General features: G+C 34.8%; 1 protein-coding gene across 2 annotated transcripts in view; it reads right to left on the bottom strand.

Annotated features, from left to right (window-relative positions):
* Wdr37 (WD repeat domain 37) overlaps positions 1-22,467 on the bottom strand; it is a 71,497-nt gene that overhangs the window by 33,528 nt on the left and 15,502 nt on the right. For both annotated transcript variants that reach the window (XM_076831798.1, XM_076831797.1), the window contains 8 exons: positions 22,077-22,254; positions 17,115-17,211; positions 14,104-14,199; positions 13,721-13,785; positions 10,096-10,231; positions 7,934-8,005; positions 5,698-5,742; positions 3,380-3,456 (listed from right to left, as the gene is read on the bottom strand). In XM_076831798.1, the coding sequence (XP_076687913.1) occupies positions 3,380-3,456; positions 5,698-5,742; positions 7,934-8,005; positions 10,096-10,231; positions 13,721-13,785; positions 14,104-14,199; positions 17,115-17,211; positions 22,077-22,214 (726 nt within the window). In that variant the 5' untranslated portion in view covers positions 22,215-22,254. The remainder of the gene's footprint in view (positions 1-3,379; positions 3,457-5,697; positions 5,743-7,933; positions 8,006-10,095; positions 10,232-13,720; positions 13,786-14,103; positions 14,200-17,114; positions 17,212-22,076; positions 22,255-22,467) is intronic.

The raw sequence follows: 22,467 nt of genomic DNA, 5'->3' as shown, positions 1-22,467 counted from the left end.
TGGACTAAGGGGGACCACTACATACGCAATTAAAAATGAATTGATAAGACCTTTCAACTGAAAGAAGCTCATTTATTACCAGAATTAATTGCTTAACCTGCCTCCAATTACAATGATGTTTAGAATGTTTACAAAGCAGAAAAGTAAATTAATTTTCAAAGACAGAAATATAAAAACTAGATTACTGACAATCCTCACAACAATCACAGCCCAACACAAACTGAAACTTCACAGACTTGCACTTGACTACATAAAATCATGTGCTGTCACCATTTCTACCTGCTTATGCAGCAAAGAGAGAGACTAACCACTGTGATGACAACATCGATAAAATTTACAGTGAAATAGAAACTAGGAAGAATAATTTTCATTCCAAGAATAATTAAAACCATCATGTGATCATATATCTACTGACTCAGAATGAAGTGGTACAAAAATAATTTAAGGACAGGTGGATATTTCTTCTCAAAGTGCAATACCTTTTGTTACCTACATTAAAATTTTACCCACATAAAAATGATGATGCCACGTAAGTCATTAATTGATGTGGTAATAAAAATCCACAAAAGATTAACAAGGTGTCTATTTTTACATATATAATACACTAAGAATTATAACCTAAACATAAAATTTAAAAGAATGAATAATAAATGTTTAATATTTGTGGAAAGTAAGGCTAAAGTAAGCATATCCATGTATGAAGATACTTCTTTTTAGGTCTTGTCTTGGCTTGAACTGCCATAACAAAATAAAATATGCCAGAACATAACAAAAATAAACTGAGTGGCTCAAACAGTTTATCTTCTTAAACAGTCCTGGAGAGCAGAACATGACAACGGTACCAACCAGAGCAGTTTCTCTTCCTGGTTGGCACATTCTGCTCCTCGCTGAGTCCTCACATAATGAGGAAAGAGAGAAAAAGCAAGCTCTAGTTGTCTTTTCCTCTCAGGACACTAACCCTAATGGATCAGGGCCCCAGCCTTATAACCTCATTCAACCTTACCTACTTCCTAATTTAAGGCCCTTCCTCCAAATACAGCCACATTGGGGGTTAAGACACAGGAATTTTGGGGCAACACAAATCTCAATCCATAACATTCTACCCTGGTCCTCCAAATTTCATAACATTCTTTTTTTTTAATATTTTTTTGTTATTGATGGACCTTTATTTTTTACTTATTTATATGCGGTGCTGAGGATCAAACCCAGTGCCTCACACATGCTAGGCAAGTGCTCTGCCACTGAGCACAACCCCAGCCCCCACTTCATGACATTCTTACATGGCAAAATACATCCATTCCATCCCAAAAGTCCCCAAATCTTAACTCTAATATTAATTCCAGCATTAGCACTAAAGTCTAGAGTCTTGTTTTTTTTTTATAGAAAGAGAGAGAGAGAAAGGATTTTTTTAATATTTATTTTTCAGTTTTCGGTGGACACAACATCTTTGTTTGTATGTGGTGCTGAGGATTGAACCTGGGCCGCACGCATGCCAGGCGAGCGCGCTACCACTTGAGCCACATCCCCAGCCTTAAAGTCTAAAATCTTAACGAAGTAGCATCTAAATTAGGTATGGGTAAGACTGCAGATAAAATTCTTCTGGAGGCAAAATTCCTTTCCAGCTATGAACTATACCAAACAAGTTTTATTTTTACAAAATAAAATGGTAGACAGGCATAGGATAAACATTCCCATTCCAAAAGGGAGAAACAGGACAGACAGACGGGACAACAGGTTCCCAACAAGTCCAGAACTGAACAAGGCAAACTTCCACGGATCTTAAGACCCCCCAAACAATCCTTGTTGGCTCAATGGTCTGTCCTCCAAAACCACCAAGATGGCATCATCACCCCAGTCTCCTTGGGCCTCATCTGGGCAGCCCCACCCACGGCACTGGGCAGTGTCATCCTGGCCCCCAGAAACCAAAGAAGCCTCACCCTTTGAGAAGGAACTAACCCTGTCCACTGGGCCTGTGGTACAAAAGTAGTGACCCTATCAATCTCCAAATCACTTTCAGGTCCTTCCTCCCTTGTCTTGAAGGATGAGGAGGAGTTTACAGCCAGACAGCTCTATTTCATGGGGATTGTAGAATCTCAACAGTTCGAGAGCCTTATTTGATTTTATCTCATTTTCTCTATTTCCTTTACTCCCAGCTGGCAGTATCTCCACTAGTATAATCTCTTCTCTATTCCTAGCTATTGCTGAGGTGGCTAACTAAATTTGCAGTTCATATCTACATCACTTCTTTATCAAATAGTTGTTCAGCCATGCCCTTAATTGTCTCTTCAGAACAAACTTTCTTGATTTTTGTAATAAGGATAGGCTGAGAATATTTTAAATCTTCAAGTTTTAGTTCTTTTTTTGCAAAATAGTTCAATTTTTCTCTCTCCCTCTCATGTTTTACTCTAAGCACACAGAAGAAACCAGGTCATACCTTTCATCCTTTCCATACAAATCCTTTCAGCTAAATATCCAAACTGGAAAATCTACCTTCCACAAAACTCTTAGCCAAATTCTTTAGCACTCTGTAACAAGACTGATCTTTCCTCTAGCTCCCAATAACCTGTTCCTCATTTCCTCCTGAGATCTCACCAGAATGGCCTTTAACATTGTGTGCATGGTGATGTATATACATATTTTTTTAAGAGGAACGGATAGAAGCTTCCTTTCCAGCTCTCCTCTTTTCTTCCGGAGCCCTCAATGGAATTATCTTTAACTTCCCTATTTCTGCCAACAATCCCTTCTCAGCAATCTAGACTTCTAGCAGGTACCTCAAAATGCCTCCAACCTCTACCTATTAACTAATATTTTGATATTAGTCACTTAGGTATTTCTTACATCAACATATCACTTCTGTTGCCAAATCTTAGTTAATTCCAACTGTTATGATGAATTGCCATAAGGCTGTGTGACATACAAACAACAGAAATTTATTTTCACACAGTTCTGGAAGTCAGAAGTCTAAGATCAAAGTTCCTGCCAATTTGGTTTCTAGTAAGGGCTTTCTTCCTGGCTTTCGAAGACTTCTCTGTCCTCAAATGATGGAGGGGAAAAAAAATGACAGAGCAAGGGACAGTGTAAGAGCACACTATGCAAGCACACACATGCTCTCTGGTGACCTTCTTTGAAAGACACTAATGCCCTCAGGTTAGGGCTCCATGCTCATGACTTCATTCAACCTTTAACTACTCCTTAGAGATCCCAACTGCTGCTAATACAGCCACATTGGAGATGAGGGCTTTGACATATGAATTTGCAGAGAGATACAAGCATTCAGTCCACACCAGATACTATAAATGTATTCTAAAATTTGCAAGTGCCCAGAATTGTACATGAGTAGGACCATATTGAGTTTTATGGGTAAGTAAAATGTGCTTACACTAGTGTCGGCAACAGGCTGAGGTGTCGGCAGCTGTACCACGTATCTCCAAATGTGAGCAGTCTGATCTCCAGAAGCTGAAGAGAGAAATTGGGGGAAATTACCCAATGTACACATCATACATAAAATGTGCTCTTTGCTATGCTCTGGCTAAGAAACCTCAGTCAGATTTTCTAATTTAGTGATTATTTGGTGCAATAAATATTCTTGATTTAAGTAGTTAATTCACAGACTACAGAATTCTATTCAAAGGAGTAAATGTACAAAATCAGGATTATGATTACTTATAAAACTACGTCCCCTTTCATTTTAGGGTAGAAAGTTTTGGAGGTTCAGAGAAAATTTACAAATATGTAGATTTTATTTTCTATCTAATAGGAATTTTATTACACTACAGCTTGTGACTAAAATAGATTCTGAGATGTTTTAGCAACCTAAGACGTTTTAATGAATTCATCATTTATAGGACTTTACAATTTGCCAGGCACCTGTTACTGTTACCTATTTGTGCTGCCTCCCTATTCTTCTCTTTTCCCCAAAGTTTGGAAAGAAATGCTTTGACTCAGGAGTGAAAACAAAGGGTAAACTACAAGACCCAGAACAGGCTCTCAGATTTACCAGAATGGTGTCGTCTCACCCCTCAAAAAAATCAAAAGTTTGGGCCTTCATCTTCTCTTCACTGCTGCAGAGCTTCCTAAAGAAACTACTACATATGATGACAGTAGTATATTTTTGTGGCAGAAATCAACTTACTGCCCTAACTTGCCAATTTTTATTCAAATCAATAATATATAGAATTGCAGTCTAATGCTCTTCTCTATCCCCATTACTTTAAGTATCTCCAAGTTTCCAACAGTACCTTTTTTAAGCATCTCTTGGTTTCACCCCTCCTTTCTAACCCTTTGGTGTATTACATCTAGACATAGCCAACACACTGGTCTCCTTGCCGCCTTACCCTTTTTTCCAATCATACAACAACCCACCAATATAATAAGGTTTAAATTTCTTGCCTACTTTAGTCTTCAAATACTTATTAAGGCATAAATTAGCTATGATGGTCTAGGCCTGTGAAAATTGTTCTCAGATTAACCTTCCCACCATATTCCTCTCACATATAAAAATTCTCTGACCAGACTGAGTGACTTGCTGCATCTCACACATTAAAAGTACTCATATGTGGGCTCGCTGCTTAAACAATTCCACCTGCATGAAGCACCCAGTCATCTCAACTTTTGGGTTGTACCTTGGGATCAGCAAAATCTGGCCTTTGTGCCAAATCCAGGTAGCCATTTTGGTAAGTAAAAGGTCATCCCTTCACCAGTGCATTGTCTCTGCCGTTTTCATACAACAGCAGGATTGAGGAGTTTCAACAGAAACCCTCTGGTTAAAAGATAAAAATATTTACTAACTGGTTCTTTATGGAAGATTTGCAGACCTCTAATCTATCAAAAGCCTACACATACCCTTTTCAAGATTATCTACAGTAACCCCAAAATATCTGCAAGTGTCTTGCAATTCTTTTAGGAAAAATCCTCAGAATATAATGCTACCTTCCAAAAGCAACAAATGTAATTATACTTTTTAAACCACTATTTGAAATATGAGAAATCCAAGTTACCACAGTGTAAGTAAATTGTCTAGAAAGGAATGAAAATGTGCTGAGTCTAGAAAATTGCTATCTCATTATTATTTTTTCTCATTTCTTTATTTTGGATACATATAGATTAGGAAATACAGCAGTAATCACAGGGTTTCAAAATATATATATATATTACAATTTACTGTAAATTATCATAGGCAATAATAAAATGCTTTATAAAAAAGACTTCAAGAAGATTACAAATTGAAGCACAGCACAGTAGTATACACCTATAATTCCAGCTACTGCAGGGGCCGAGGCAGGAGAATCCCAAGTTTAAGGCCAGCCTGAGCAATTGAACAAGATCCTACCTCAAAATGTGCAAAATAAAAATAAAAAATTGGGGAATATAGCTCAGTGGTAGAGTATCCTTAGAAGTCAATCTCCAGTTCTGCCAAACAGAGAGAGGGAAGAGGAAGGAGAGGAGGAGAAAAGGAAAAAAAAAAAAAAGAATACGAACTAATTTTAATCTCACAATAAATTCAAGTAATTCCAATCTGTGATCCACTACTGGTTTTTAAAAGTACTACTCTTTATTCATTTCTCATTTAACTCATAAAATGCCTAACTTTCATAAAAGCCATGGATAATTCAGATGCTACCAATAAAAGAATATTTATAGTTGTTTTACTATTATCAATAATTTTGTTCAATTAAAGAGAAAAAAAAATCAACATACCAGTTAGAGCCAACTGCTCTGAGGGATGAAATTTTATAGAATTTACTGAAAAATAAAAATATTATAAATACAAATTTAAAGTAACAAAACAATTCATCAGTACTTATTAGCCACATATATATTTGCAAAGCTAAAATTAAAAATTAAAAGCACTATGATAGTTCAATATTAAATCCTCTCACTCAATTAAATTATAAATAAATGTGTTAGACTACCAGATTGCTAAATATAGGAAACACACAAAAAAAGAACATCAATAATCTATTTCTTTTTACAAACAGGGAATTATTTAGAGCTAAAAATAAATCAGGGTGAAAAAAGAAACATCATTGTGACAACAGGCAAAGACAAACTCCAGTGTGCAGACGATGCCTACTGGTCCCTAACTGACAGGCCCCACCCTGTTCTCCTTCCCAGCACACAGAATCCCAATCAATTCAAGACAAATGGAGACCATGAGTGAACTCCCCCAATCCAGGGAAAGAACTGGGTTAAACTGTGATGATAACCTTTACTTTTTCTTATTCGAGAGATCAACAACATAAAAAGGGTAGTTCAATGAAGGTTTTCTGAGGAAGCTCTCGTTTTCTTAAAAAAGTAGTTGAAGCCAAAAAAGAATCTCAGCACCTCACTCCCATGCTTTCTTTCTTGACTGCAGATGAGATATCTCAATGGGTGGTTAACAAGACAGCAAGCACAAGGACAATAACTGAGGCCACAGTCAACTTAATAGCACTGCTCAGCTCCTAAAGCAATCCTGAGCCTGCCCACCCACTTAGGATTCTCTCCTCAAATAAATCCTATGTCTTACAACTGACTAAAACCATTGCTAGTCAGTCAAAAAAGAGCTGAACACAAGTCGCTCTGGGGAGGTCAAACCCTCACTTCCACATCTCATAAAGAAAGTGCAGTCCCTTACACAGAATTTAGTGGGAGTACCACACCTCAATCAGTTATCTCTTCCAACGAAATTTTGTAGCTATGCCATTAGAATTACTTTTCTAAGAAACTAAATGAAAAATGCTAGAAGATATTTTTAATCTCAACATTAAAATACAGATAACTGGGGGAAAGAGATGTTAAAAAGTGTATATAGCTTTTAAGTAATAAATTTAAGTAATGTATCTGCTAGAAATAAACAAATATATTTAAGGAATGAATTTGAGTTGAAGACACAGAAACAGAATACCATACTCATTCTTTTACCAGAGTTGTGTTATATTTTGAGCATCTATTATATATATCCAGGCATTGTATAAGAAAATTGCAGGCCATGCAATAGTGCCACAGATGTAGTATGTAGGATAGAAGGTGGAAAGGAAAACAGATAAGGAAGCAACATGGAGAGTAGATGTTCACTATGGGAAAGGTATGAGCCTGTCTATATGCTGAGAAGGAAAAGCCCACGGCAAGAGACAGAAGACACAGGTGACAAGAGGAAGAGCTGAAAAATAAAAGATCCTACAAAGGGAAGAGATAAGGGCAGCTCACTTGGAGCCCTGGCCTGGATGGGACTACTGAAGTGGACAGAAAGGCACCCAAACAAACCCAAGTGTGTAACTTTGTACAAGCTAAAGGCAATGATAACTCTGGCTCTATAGTCTCTACAAAGATTAAGGGTACAGTGTCAGCTGGCAAAGGTGGTGAGTGAGTGGCAGCCTGCCTCTGATAGAGGCTAGCAATGAGGGCATTCTAAGTTAAAAAGAAACTCAAAGGGCATTTTGGAGAAAAGTGAGAATTAAATTTGGTTGGGACACTGGTTCATGCCCGGGTAAAACTGAAAAGGCAGAAAAGAGCTATTGTAGATAGCATTAACTACAGACACGAAGCACAATAAAATAAGGTGTATCCTTTATTTAGCCTGAATATATCCAAAATATCATTACATTAAAAGCAAACTTCTAAAACAGATACATATTTTGTAAAAATGCATATATTAAACCAATTACAAAATTTCCTACTTATGGTTTATACACAATATCAGATAAAATGTAGACTAATATACGACATGTGCTTTGTTTAGGGAGCTAATCTTTTCCCTTAATTAAGTCCAACCAAGCTAAAGGCACAATATTTTTCATAGTCTCAATATACCACAATGTCCCTGACAACCAAAATAGTAAAACTTTCTGTCAAATACATAACTTTCTATTTGACTTTATCATGAAAGATTTAAAAAAATAAATCCAAAAGGAAATAGCTTCTAGTGACACTGCTCATTTAGGTAAATGCTTACCTGAACCCACGTGGCCTGTATATTTGACAAGGCATTTCCCTGTCTCTATGCTCCATAGCAAAGCTGTGTGATCTGCAAGATCAAAATAAAAGTGTCATAACATAGCCATCATCAATTTTACAATCTTTTTGTAAAAAAAAAAAAAACAAAAAAAAAAAACATAAGATACATAAAAATGACTCTACTACTCCAGAATATTCTATGGATCTAAAAAAAAAAAAAAAAGGTTCCTAATCTATACTGACTGCACACAGTTTCATTAGTTTTCCTTTTCTTTACAGAGCTGATAAAGAACCCAGGGCCGTGTGCATGCTAAGCAAGCTCTCTAACACTGAGAACCATTTCCAGTCCTATGTGGTTTCATTATTTTATGGAGATATTGAAATTTTTCAAAATATCTTTCAATATTAAAATTCAAACAGCATCCAAGTCTAGTTAGTTTGTTTGACACAAAAAAATATTCCTTTGGGTCTTTTATCTTAGATGCATTAAGAGTGGGGGAAAAAATTTTTAAGAAAAATCTGATAAATGCCAATTCTCCAAATAATATTTCAGAAATATTAGTATCTTTTCATGTTTTATTTGTAATTTCGAAAGCAACCTGAAGTGCTCATGTATGAAATAAGAGATAGAACTTTTCTTCACTGATATAACAAGTATATCATGTTCTATTTTACCTTTAAAAAGTAAAGTCAGAGAAATGCAAATCAAAACTACTCTAAGATATCATCTCACTCCAGTCAGAATGGCAGCTATTATGAAGACAAACAATAATAAGTGTTGGTGAGAATGTAGGGAAAAAGGTACACTCATACACTGCTGATAGGACTGCAAATTGGTACCGCCGATATGGAAAGAAATATGGAGATTCCTTGGAAATCTGGGAATGGAACCACCATTTGACCCAGCTATCCCTCTCCCCAGACTATATCCAAATGACTTAAAAACAGCATACTACAGGGACACAGCCACATCAATGTTTATAGCAGCACAATTCACAATAGCTAAACTGTGGAGCTAACCTAGATGTCCTAGTGGATGAATGGATTAAAAAAAAAAATGTGGCATATATACACAAAGGAATTTTACTCAGCATTAAAAGAGAATAAAATGATGGCATCTGCAGGTAAATGGATGGTGTTGGAGAAGATAATGCTAAGTAAAGTTAGCCAATCCCAAAAAAACAAATGCCAAATGTTTTCTCTGCTATAAGGGGGCTGACTCATAGTGGAGTAGGGAGAGGGAGCATGGGAGGATTAGATGAATTCTAGATAGGGAAGAGGGGTGGGAAGAAAAGGGAGGGGGCAGGGGATTAGCAAGGACGGTGGAATGTGATGAACATCATTATCCAAAGTACATATATGAAGACACAAATTGGGTGTCAACCTACTTTATATACAAAGAGTTATGAAAAATTGTGGTATATATGTGTAATAAGAATTGTAGCGCAAAAAAAGTACATGTATAATAAAGGCATGAATTGGTGTGAACATACTCTATACACAAAGATATGAAAATTGCACTCTATATGTGTAATAAGAATTGTAATGCATTCAATAAAACTAAAAAAAAAGTCTAGTGAGTATTAAATTCTCACATGCTGGAAAATCATTTTCAAAAAACTGAGTACCATTTTAAATTTTGGCAATTTTTATCTGAAGGGCTACTATGTTATACCTATACCACCACCTTAGCTTTCCATAAAGTCTCTTGGTATAGTGAGAAGAAAGAAGTCTCTCTCTAACACCCTACCCCCATGATTCACACAGAGTGGAGACTGGTGTCTCCACTGCCAGCTAAGCTCCCTAAATAATGTACATTTCCCTGAGCTCTACTTCACTAGTGGAAAAAAAAAGAAATGTCAAATCTATCTACAAATCAGAAATATATCTGGCTATGAATAACAGGAACAAAGTCAAACAAAAAATATCTAACATTTTTAAAATACCCCACTTATGTAGCAGCCATAAGTGAATATTGATTCTTTAACATGACTAAGTTAAATTCAAGTATTTCCTTCCTCAGAAATTCAAGTCCACCATTGGCTGTCATTCTACCCATTGAACATAAAAAGGCCACTGATCCCAGACAGTCACCTACCTCAGTCAATTTGCAAGCAAAGTCACATCTCGATAAGCCAAATGGATCAGGGTGCAACTCACCAGCAGAGGCGGTCCCAAGCACCACTGGCTGTGTCCTTGCAACACTGACATCCCAGATTCCATCCCTGTGGCCGATATACTCCTTTACAAGCTGGCAAACAGCCCTTGATGTGGTAGTCTTAAAGCTGGAGACAATCTAAAATTAAGAGGGGAAGGAGCATTTTTAAACATTTACTGAAGTGAATTTTTCTAAGTTACAAAGGAAAAAACAAAAATAATCTCTTGAAAAAAAGCATAGATCACTTAATCACATATTGTAAACACTAAAGGAACACAACAAAAGCATGGACAGAACTGAAACGCCTTGCATAGTAAGTCAGGCTCGTTCAGCTGGGTATCACAGAGAAGGAAGACTTCCCCACTTCACTGGAGTCAGGTAAGTAATTCTTACTACAGAAGAAAGGCGTAGGTAGGCATTTTAAGTCACTCTTCCACAAATATGAAACATCAGACAAAATTTCCAAATTATTTAAAAAAAAAAACAAAGAGCTAGCTAGCCAACCAGACATGAAAAAGGAAGAATTCCCCGAACCATTAATATTATTGTGCTCCATGAAAATCTTTCATTTTTTCTTTCTGTTTTTGATCATTTACACCAATCATATTTTATCAGAAGGGAAAAAAGAGCCTGTGCTGGGAGAGGAACAAAAGACGACACTTTTAACAGATGAGCAGGTTTGTTTTAAATTGTTTATTGAGCATTTGCTCAAAGCCAGGCACTGGACTAGATGGAGGAACAGAGCTGAACAACACATGGTCTCCTGGCCTTTTGGAAGCGCACAGTCTAATGGGAGTCAAACATGAAAACAATAGAGACAATGAGGTACACACGTAGGAAGATATTATCTCATATAATGACATACAACAAACAATTCTCGTTTCCTCTTATAGGAAAAATAAAATGAGTGAGAAAGAAACTAAAAAAGATGTCTTTGAAATTTGGTTTTTAAAGTGCTCTTAGATAAAAGAAAACCTTCTTAGCTTTTAAATAAATCAGAATATTGTAGATTATTCAGAATAATGAAACCATAAAACCAAGTGAAAGTCAAAAATTGATGGCATCATACAACTTCAACAGTAGTTTAGCAAAGTCCTAAAAATTGTGCTTGAATTTATTCTTAAATAAACACAAAAATGCACAATCCATTGTTACATCAATTCAGGTATGTGCCATTCAAAGTATTTCCCTGATACAGTGAAAGACTAAAGCAAAATACTTGAGGAAGAATCTGGCATTTTTACCAATAATATACAGATTCCGTCTGAGTTAGTTTAAATTTGACAGATAATATAAAAGGACCTGCTTAATTTCATTTCTTTCTGAGAGTTGTTACCTATTTAATCCAGCAAAATGATCTCTCCACAATTTAACAAAGTGTTTTTGCTTACATAAAATGTCCTATAAATACCAAATATCACAATATTTTAGTAGAGAGTGAAGTTAAAGACCACATACAACTTTCCCCATAGTAACCTGTAGTAAATTTCATTTTCCAACTCTCTCACCATTTCTAATATAAATAATAGTATTATAAGAAACCACATTTTTCACTTATCCCCTTCCTACAATAAGAACAGAGGGTTTATCACTACCACCATGAGAGTCCAACTATATTCTTAATGTTGTAAGCACAAGATAATGTGCTGTTTATGAATATTGTAACATCATCTCATGTGTATCTTTCCAAAATGCCCACAATATTTTGACCATCTATTAACTTTAACTCTTTCTTTAAAACATTGACTTAGTTACAATCAAAAAGAGGCAACAAAACAGACTGAATTACTTAGAAGAAACATTCAAACTTTACAGTAAAGCAGCAGAATAGCAACTAAATGATGCTTAGGCCTATTATCCTAAATCATTTCAACTAAGATGCAATCTAAAGCACTTTTGAAAAAAATCAGAAAGGGTTTGGTTTTTTTTTTATTTATTTATTTCTACAATGAAAGATACTTTATAAAAATACTAGCTAACAATTTCACAAGGTTCTTTAAAGTAGTTTGCAGGTTAGACTATCTTACCTCCCTCCCAATGTAGCATTAGAAATATACCATTAGCCACCCAGGAAGGGGAAAAACCTCTTCTGGGTTTACTTAATACACTTGTGTTCCCACTATCTCACCAAACATGCTACTTGCCTTTCATGGCTCTGAGTCAGAAGGAAGGAAAGTAATGAATCTAGATTGTAGCATTTTTCTTGTTGTATTCATGCTTAGCTTTAATACCAAGAATCCATGCTGTAGTACAAATCAGAATATATTCTGTTACCAAATTATTTCTTCAATTTTCAGATAATGTTATTTCTTAAGATGAGTACACAGTGTGCAAATGCTATTAAAAATCATTAGTATGTTTCTTATAAATTCATATGAATTTCTAGTCCTAAAATGACTAAGTCTCTAAATAACTCCAATATATTTTTTAAAGCAGAGTATTATTGTACATATCCTTACCTTTGTCCAAACCTTATTTTTTATTGCTCATGGTAAAGGATAATTTTTTATGATTATTTCTTCCTCTACTTCAGAAACAATCAGAAAGTTTTAGAATTCTAAGATTGCACATTTTATACATACAACTGTTAAGCACCAGAATAAGCAAAGTCATTCAAGATAATGCAACAAGAGATCAAATGAGGAAAAACATAATTTCACACTTTATTTTGAAGAAAAGGTTAAATTTATTAAAAATTTCAAAACAATGAGGGCTAGATAATATAAGACCCCCCAAGAAAAACAAAAATTAGCAACTTACATTCTAGGTGCTATCAAAGCAAAGAGTAGAAAATGTCAGCAACACTATTCTCTTTTAAACAATAATTACCAAAAACTTCTAAATAAGAAGAAATAATAGAAACACTGATTTTTCCCTATTCATTATAAGTAATGTCACTGTAGATGTCATGCCATATAACTTTAAGTTCAGAGAATAAATTGGAAAAATAAAAAGCTAACAGTAATTAACTATGCAATCATAGCAAATTTCAACTTTTCCCCTCAGGGTTAGCCAAAGGAATGTACATTCACCATGAGTAGGTAATTTATCTTACACACTCAAAATACTCGCAACCAGAGATGCACACAAAATTACCTCAAACATTGCTTCATCATAGACAGTGACTTCCAAACAATTAAATCCTTACCATTTCAACATCAGCACAAAATACTTTAAAAGCTAAATTCCCTGAACTTATGCCCTTTATTTGCCTCAGAGACAGACCTTTACTTCCTCATCTTTCTCATACAAGATTTTTTAAAAGATAATGGTAACTTTAGCCCAAACATAATTTTAATTATCTTATATCTATTTATTTGCTTTCTCCAACTCAGAGCCTTTATGTCAAGCCAATTAAAAACAGAAAATATATTTTTCCTCTACAGACAATATATTTACTAATATATAACATATTGATCTCAGTAAATATTAGTGTAACTCAGTGTCTATGTGTCTACTTTCTTTAGTCTCTTAACATGATATTCTTTAAAAGATTAAGTTTTCCTAGAAACCAAACATTTATCTTTTTCTATTACACATTTCTAATTGGAAAATATGCAATTTAAAGTACACATCTGCACACCTTAAACACCACATGACTGGTTCGAGAGCCAGAGCTCTGCATACCTTGCTGGTTGAAGCCTTGTAAGTGGTCTTTAGTTTCTGAGAAAGCTGACTGGTACTGTGACTGGCTGTAGAGACAGAGAATCAACAATCAAATACAATCAAACCACCCAAGGACCACAGCATTGCAAAGTGGATCTTTGTCTTACACAGAAAGAAAGTGAAAGCAGAAGGGCCTGTTTGCCCATGATGAAATGGATCTGAGAGAGGAGATGGAACAAGGACCCAAGCACCCTGGTTTATTCATCTAGACCACACCTGAATTACATATTTTTCTAAAGTTTTGTTGAGAGCAAAAAGCAAGTGAGTTAGTATCCTTCACTAAATTCCAAATTTCCTTGGTAAATGATCTGTAAGAGAATACTTCAGAGGAACATTCACCTTACCTTTTGTTTTGAGCTGGCCCTTACTCAGTTCTGCTCCATCAATCGCTTGTCCTTCAGCAGCTAAACGTTCATTAAGAGTATCAATTTCTCTCCGCACTAAGAATGAAAAAAAAATTTTCAAAAGTGTAAAATTTTTTTATGTTTAAATGTTCACCACATCTAAAACTTGTACACATAAAAATCTTACATGTTATTGTTGTCTAAACAAAGAAATAATACTAAAAAAGCAAGATCACAAATTTCCAATATCTCAAGACATTATTCCAGATACCAGTCCAAAAATAAAAGCTCAGGCAGGTGTGGTGGTGGACACCTTAATTCCAGCAACTTGGGAGGCTGAGGCAGAAGGATCACAAGTTCAAGGTCAGTCTCAGCAACTTAGCAAGTCCCTAAGCAACTTAGTGAGAGACCGTGTCTCAAAAAATAAAAAAGACTGGAAATTTGCTCAGTGGTTAAGCATCCCTGTTTAATCCCTGGTACCAAAAACAAAATAAAATAAAATAAATCTCTTGCACTCTTGCTACCCCATGAAGACACGACTCTTAAGGGTCTCCCAGCAGAGTACCTGCAATTCAACATAATTCCTTTGTGCTTTTTTCTGTATACTTAAAAATATTATTATGATACTGTCTGAAATTTAATGAAATAGTCTACTTGAAGACACAGCAAATGAGGAAAAAACACAACAATATGTAATTAATGGTGTATAACACCACATAATCTCCAAGTAACAATCACATATAAGAAATATTAAAGTTCCTTAAGAACTAGGAATTACAGCATAATGGGGTGTTAGGACATTTAAAAGGTAGGACTCCAGGAATAAAGAACAGGATAAGCAAAGAAAAAAGAAAGAAATATGGATCCTCAAGAGCAGACCTACATGACCACACTTTTATTCATCCTGGGGAGCAGAGAAGAGACTAGGCCAGGGAAGCAACAAGTTTAAGGACACAAAGCTACTGACGTGATACACCTGGTCCACATCTCAATAACCTACATCCTTGCCACAACACAATGCAGCCTCCTAGGACTCTATGAGGAAACTGGTAAGGTCAAAACTAAGCTAAGGGCTGAAGGCTCTATACCACACCCTATCGGAACAACTTGAACTTTATCTTAAGGATAGTAAGGAGCCACCAAAACTAGAAGTGCTACACAATGCAAACTCAAAGTGCCTTTCAGTCTCAGTAATTTGTAATCATAGAGTTTGTTTTATGGTTTGGGGAGTGAACCCATGGCCTTGTGCATGCTAGGCAAGCACTATAACACTGAACAACCCAGTCCCTTTTTCTATTTTATTTTGAAACAGGGTCTCACTAAGTTGCCCAGGCTGGCCTTGAACTTGCGCTCCTCTGCCTCAGCCTCCCATAGCTAGAATTATAGCAGGTGTCACCATGCCCACATAATCCTATAGTTTCTTGAACAAACTACATGAATTCATAAAATACATAAGGCCTTAGATCACAATGGAAACTCATTAATTTGAGTTGAGTGCTAAAACTCTATGCTAAAAATCAGACAAACAAAAAAAAACTCTTAGAATTAAGATGCCGTACGTGGCGCCTACTTGGAATCACTTTTCCTCTACAAATTTTCAACGTGAATTTTAAAAAATTTTAAAAAAAGAAAAATCCAGTATTAAAACTTTATATATTTTCCAACAGCAAAATCTGAGTGACACAGGATTATATTCTCACTACTTATCTAATCAGTTATTTAGTTATAAAGTGAACAACATTTTAATAATACAAATGCAGCGTGTTAATATTTCATTTTTGGAATCAAGTTGTAGATAAACATGAAAGAATGAATAATAGTTATACTGGCATAATAAAAATTTATAAACATAAACTCTATGAAGTTTAGTTCCTAACATTTCATAATGAAGCATTATTGCAATCAGCCTTCCCTGTGCAGATCTAAAACTAGAAGTAAATTACATATGTTTACAGAAATAATCACAGAAGAATTAAAAGTGAAAAATGCAAAACACAGTTTCCTTCAAAAAGTTCAATAAGGTCAAGGAAAATGGCAGATATTTTTTTTCTCTTTCTATTGATATTTTGTAAGTATATGTAGACATTACTTCCAAACTAAAAATGAAAAGATAAAGTCAAGCTAATTAAAAATTTATGTGATTTATGTTTAATAGGTTAGTTACTATATGCATTTTAGGAAATTTATAAATGATGGTATAGTAAAAACATGCATCAAAGTCATCTCAATTTACAGTATACTTGGTGAGGAAAAATAAAATGCATTTATTTCTTATGAAATTACAACTTAGATTGATATAGTAGGCTGAAAAACGGGCCAGAGGGCTCAATCTGAACACATCTTTATGAATGGAGGACATGCAGAAGGCTGGGTCAGACAGACAACAAGAGATTCCATCACTAAGGGAGGGAGGAGGTCCTGTGAGCCAAGTAGTATGGCAAGGGAACTGCATCCTGTCACACACCAACAAATAGGAAATATTCATCCCTAGAGCCTTCAGATGAGAACACAGCTCTGCCAAGACCTTGACATTAGTGAGAATCATGTCAAACCTATATGACTCTAAGACAATAAATTTGTGTTATTTTAAGCCACTGTTTGTTATAGTAGAATAGAAAATTAATACAGTGATGAACACCTATCCACAAATTTTACTCTCAAGATTTCTACACACAGGTACAAAATTATAAAAGTGTATTAAGGGGCTGGGATTGTAGCTCGGTGGTAGAGCACTTGCCTAGCACATGCGAGGCACTGAGTTCAATCCTTAGCAACACATAAAAATAAATGACTAAAATAAAGGTGGGGTGGGGTTGTGGCTCAGCAGTAGAGCGCTAACCTAGCACATGAGAGGTGCTGGGTTCAATCCTCAGCACCACATAAAAATAAATAAAATAAAGGAATTGTGTCCAACTACAACTAAAAAGAATAAAATAAAAATTTTTTAAAAAGTATTATGTCCATCTACACTAGAAAAATATATTTTTAAAAGTGTATTAAGAGATACTCACATTCTAAGTTTTCAATATAAAGGTTTTCAAATTCTCTTTCTATTTGACCAAACAGTTCCAGAAGTGTGGTGCGAACTGAGGAAGGTAATTTAGAATCCTGTAGAAGAGAAAGATTTTAAAATAAATGAATGAATGAATGAATGAATGAATGTGAAACTCTAATACCAAGTACCAACATACTTTTTTCAAAGTAAATATCTTTTATCCTAAACTCTTATTTTATATAATATTGAATTCTATTTCTTATACATAACATGTTTACAAATTTTAAAGTGTTGCTCAGTGGTAGTGTGCATGTTTAGCATGCACGAGGCACCATTCAATCCCCAGCAACAAAAAATTAAAAAAGCTTCAAATTTCCACAGAGAAAACAATAATCAAATTGTATAAATGGCTATATAGGGTAATATAAGATTTAAAAACAATTGCTTCTTCAAAATAACGTAATTTTTCTTTTACAAGATAAAAGCCTACCTATTCAAAAATCTTCCAAATTTGTAGAGAAGGCAATACCCATAGGTGAAATTATATTACAAACAGCCTTTAAGCTCTAACATATGCTATTATCAATGTATTTTAATACGTGCTTTATCATCTCATTAACATCCATTGTACTTCAAGCAAAATCAACTAGGTATGTCCTATAACTACTTAATTCCTAAAGGACTGTTACGAAGAGGGAAAAAAGGAAAATCTCACCTATAAGAGCAAAATGTCTATTAGTTAATTGAAAACATTAACTTTTAAGTTCCCAGTTGGGCCACATTCTTCATGCCTTTGCATATCTTCTCTCACAACTCCAGTCTCTGTCTAAAAGTCAAGGGAAGGCAATGGGAAGAAGCAACATCTCAGCTGAATTTTGAGTAGGGACAAATGAGTGAGCAGCATCGTAGACACCAAGTTAAGTATACAAAGCATTTACTTTTCCTGAACATTGCTAATAAGTAGAAAATTGTTGGATATCGTCTACACTATAGTCTCCAGGGGTAGAGCCTATAAGGGTCCTCCACTCATCCCAGCATTCAAGAATAATTCCCCTCCAAAAATTCTCAAGAAATATTTCTAAAATAATGTTCCAATATTTAACCACTATCAGTGTGATTTTCCAAGAAACTTCTCAAATTTATGTATAGCACAGATTTTAGTAAATACATCAGTTACAAATTTTTACAAAAGATATGCTGTTTAATAAAATTCCTTCTTGGGTTAACTTTTTGTTTGGTTTTGTTTTGTACCAGGGATTGAACCCAGAGGCGCTTAAACACTAAGCCACATCCCCAGTGCTTTTTTATACTTTTATTAAGAGACAGGGTCGCATTGAATTGTTTAGCCTAAGTTGCTGAGGCTGGCTCTGAACTCAAGATTCTCCTGCCTGAGCCTCTAATTCCTCTGCTGGGATTATGGACATGTACCAACGTGTCTGGCTCAGGTTAACACTTTAGGAAGATAAATTTTAGATAAAATGATAACATTTTAGCAATATGAGTTTCGTATTAATCATATATTTCTCATATAAATTTTGTAAAACACTTAAAAATATTTACATGTAAAGCCACTAACTTAAAATTTGAATCTGGCAGAACTGGTAATCTCAACATCCCTCTAAAATATAGATAAAGAACATGAAAAAAAACTTAAAATTACAATGGAAATGTAAACTAAACCATCAAAAGAGGAAATCCCAATAACCACAAAATACAAAACATGAGCTTGTACTGAGCTGAGAAGTGCATTTAATATTTATTTGACCTGCCTCAAGGTCTCTGTGTATTCCACTCACTTCCTCTGCTGGAACAGTCTCTCCTCCCAAATGTTACCTTAGAGAAGCCATTCTGACTCCCATTCAAGGCCATATCTATTTTACATACACCAATTTCTACTCGCCTATACCCATAATATTTTAAAACCTTTATGCACAATTTCCTTGAATATCAAATACCTCTTAATATAAAAGCAATTGGTAGAGAAAACAAGGCTGAGATGCATTTTGGTAAACAAATCATTAACCGCATTTTATCAGTTCTTTTTTTGTGCTATTTAATATCACAATCCTTGAAATAGGTGTTCAACTTTTGGCCCCAACTGAGAAAATTCAAGACAGGAAAGCTACTATGATTAAGTAAAGCTTTTAAATGAATTTGCACTTTATCATATCAACACTGACATACACCTGAAAACGTAGTACAGATATGCAAAAAGTAGCTCTTCAAGCCACGGGCAATGTGGCATACAGGTAGGTAAAGACAGAGACTCAGTAGACCTCCGTAATGACAAGACTCCCATAGATTAGAAAGCACACAAATCACTGCCTTCTAAAATACTTCTGATTTACAAATCTAATATGTAGAAAATAAAACCTAATATCTCATTCAGACTAATCTTCACTTTTTTTTTATTCTGCTCTCCTACAACTGAAAGGGCATTATTACATAAGTTGCCTAGACAGTGATTACATCTACAATTCAATTTACTGGCAATCAACAGCTCTATGTTCTAATCATTCTACTTTTACCTACCATGCCTACTGCATGCACCAAACACATCACTCTCTACCCTCCTGCTGCAAAAGGAAGGTAGAGCACCTTACACTGGTCACTAACAGAACACGCTGGTTGGTCCCACTCCAAATTACTGGCACTTATTCAACAAATAAGTAGTGTCTAGGTGAGAGACACAAAGAAGGCCATAGAGCAATAGAGGACTAAGTTGTTCAGCTTGCAGAATTCTGAATTATCTTCATAAGCGTTACTGTGATATGCAATTATCTCCTTGTATTACATCATAATGGAAGACAAGAAGGCCAGGAAAAGAACGCATTTATATTTACCCTGTGTGGAAAGTAACTAGAATATACCAGCAAGAAGTTGCAGAATTCTCACTGCTAAAAGTGTAAGTAAACCAAAAAAAATTTTTTTTTAAATTATATTAGACTGTTTACCTGCACTGTCCAATATAGTAGCCACCAGCTCAATTTGACTGCAAACGTCAATGTAAAATCATTAAAATTTTTTAAAAAGTAAAATTTCAGGTTCTAAATCACACCAGCCATTTTTCAAGTACCCTACAGTCACAGTTAGCGTTGTTACTCCCTTATAAAATAACACACAGAACATTTCCACCATCACAGAAATTCTCCTACTTGGCTCTGGTTTCACTCTCTTAAATGGCTGAATTATGTCCCCCAAAATTCATATGCCAAAGCTCCAAGCCTAAGGACCTCAGAATGTGACAATATTTCAAGGTGGAGTCTTAAAAAAAAAAAAGGGGGGGGGGGGTTTACAGAAGTAACTAAGTTAAAATGCAATCACAAAAGTGGCCTCTAATCCATTATGATTGGTGTCCTTATAAAAAAAAAAAAAGGAGATTAGGACATGCAGTGAGGAAAGACCACACAAGGTCACAAGAAAAAGGTAGTTATCTATAAGCCAAGTATAGAGGCTACAAGAGAAAACAATCCTCTCTACAGCTTGACCTAAGATTTCAGTCTCCAGAATTGTGAGAAAATAAATTTCTGTTGTTTAAACCACCTAGTTTGTGGTACTCTGTTACAGTAGTTCTAGCAAAGTTATACAATAAAATACTAAAGTTATTTTTATGATTTTTATTTCCATCATTACATTAAAATATAATCATTTTTTATGGAAAATAGAACTTGGCATAGTTGACCCTCCACATCTGCAAGTTCTACAACCCTGGATTCAAACAACTACAGATAAAAACCATCTGAATAGAAAAAAAAAAAAAAAAAATGCATGTGTATAGAATATATACAGACTCTTTTTTCCTTGTCATTATTTTCTAAACAACACAGTGTAACGACTATTTACATAGTATCTACATTGTCTTAGTTAAGTCATGGAGAGATGATTTATTAAAGTATACAGAAGGTTACATGCAAATAAAGGACCATGTATTTTGACATTCTTGGGGGGTCCTGGAACCAATCCCCCAAGAAAACTGACGGAAAACCACACAAAAGCTAAATTTGCACTGATTATTTACTTTATGGCAGTAGCTACGTTGGGTTCTGTGTAGACACTACTGCCCTTTTGGAGGCTGTAGCCTAGAAATCCCAATCATGAAGTTATCAGCAAGGTTTTAACAAGACCCAATATTCACAAGAACCAATTTCTCAGATGTCTTATTTTCCTGCAGCAGTGTGTCTAATGAATTAATTATAATTGTGAAAGAATAGTTATAAAATTACTATTTATATACACACACGTAAGCACATATATCTCTAATAATTTATTTTCATATAATTAACATACCTTAGACTTCACAATAACAATCTTTAAAAACTCAAACATTTGCATCATCTATAAAGAAACTAAAAATATAAGCAAAATTTATCAATATGGTATTAATGCATTTAATCAAAGGACAGTGTACTCACTATAGCAGAGATAAAGATAAAGTCAAATTAAGTTACTAAAAGAACTAATTACAGTGCTAGGGCTGTAGTTCAGTAATAGGGCACTTGCCTAGCACGTGTGAGGGCTGGGTTTGATCCTCAGCACCACAAAAAAACAAATAAAATAAAGGTATTGTGTCCATCTACAACTAAAAGTATTTTTTTCAAATGTTAAAAAAAAAAAAAGACCTAATCCCAAAACCTCCTCAGAGAATAAAAATTGCTAAAACTATGATCTTTTCTCCAGATAAGAAAATGCAAAACTATACTGTCAATTAACCTGTACAGAGAATAAAAACTAATTCGTACTATCACACTTACTTCTTTTTGTTAAGTATTATCAATACATTAACCCAGAAATCTAATTCTATCTCTGTGTATGTTATTGTGTTTGACAGTAATTTTAGTGGATTCATTTGGGGAGAATTTTGATAAAGTTTTGATAACCCAAACCATTTTTTAGAAGCCTGTATGTATTTGGCCATATTTATAACATTATAAACATGATCAACATCTTTAAAATAAGGTACTGATCAATGTTAACTTACCTGTCCTTCCAGCATTTCTCTTGGTAGTCCTGTCCTCTCCTGTTCTGAGCTGTTAGTTCTTCGTATGGAAAGGCTATGTGATTTGCGCTTTTGTTTTGCTTGGCGAGCAGTTGAACAACTTCCGCTTTCTGTGGGCATTACTTCTAAACGGTAGTATCCTGGTCACTCCTGCAATAAGCTAAAAAACAGCAGAAAAAATGAGTACTTTATTTCTGATAAAGAAAAAACTGAAATAAAAAACAGTGAATAAGATAATTACTAGTTTTAATTACAAAATTCCTTACAATGATTAATATTTGTATATAATTTACACCACAACAGATACTTTAAGGTAGAGACAACAGTCCTTGTTAAAGAGGTACTTTTAAATCAAATTTCATAACATTTTTAA

The sequence above is a fragment of the Callospermophilus lateralis genome, chromosome 13, assembly GCF_048772815.1.
Source record: "Callospermophilus lateralis isolate mCalLat2 chromosome 13, mCalLat2.hap1, whole genome shotgun sequence".
Taxonomy (NCBI): Eukaryota; Metazoa; Chordata; class Mammalia; order Rodentia; family Sciuridae; genus Callospermophilus; species Callospermophilus lateralis.
This window is presented reverse-complemented; position numbering and strand designations above follow the sequence as displayed.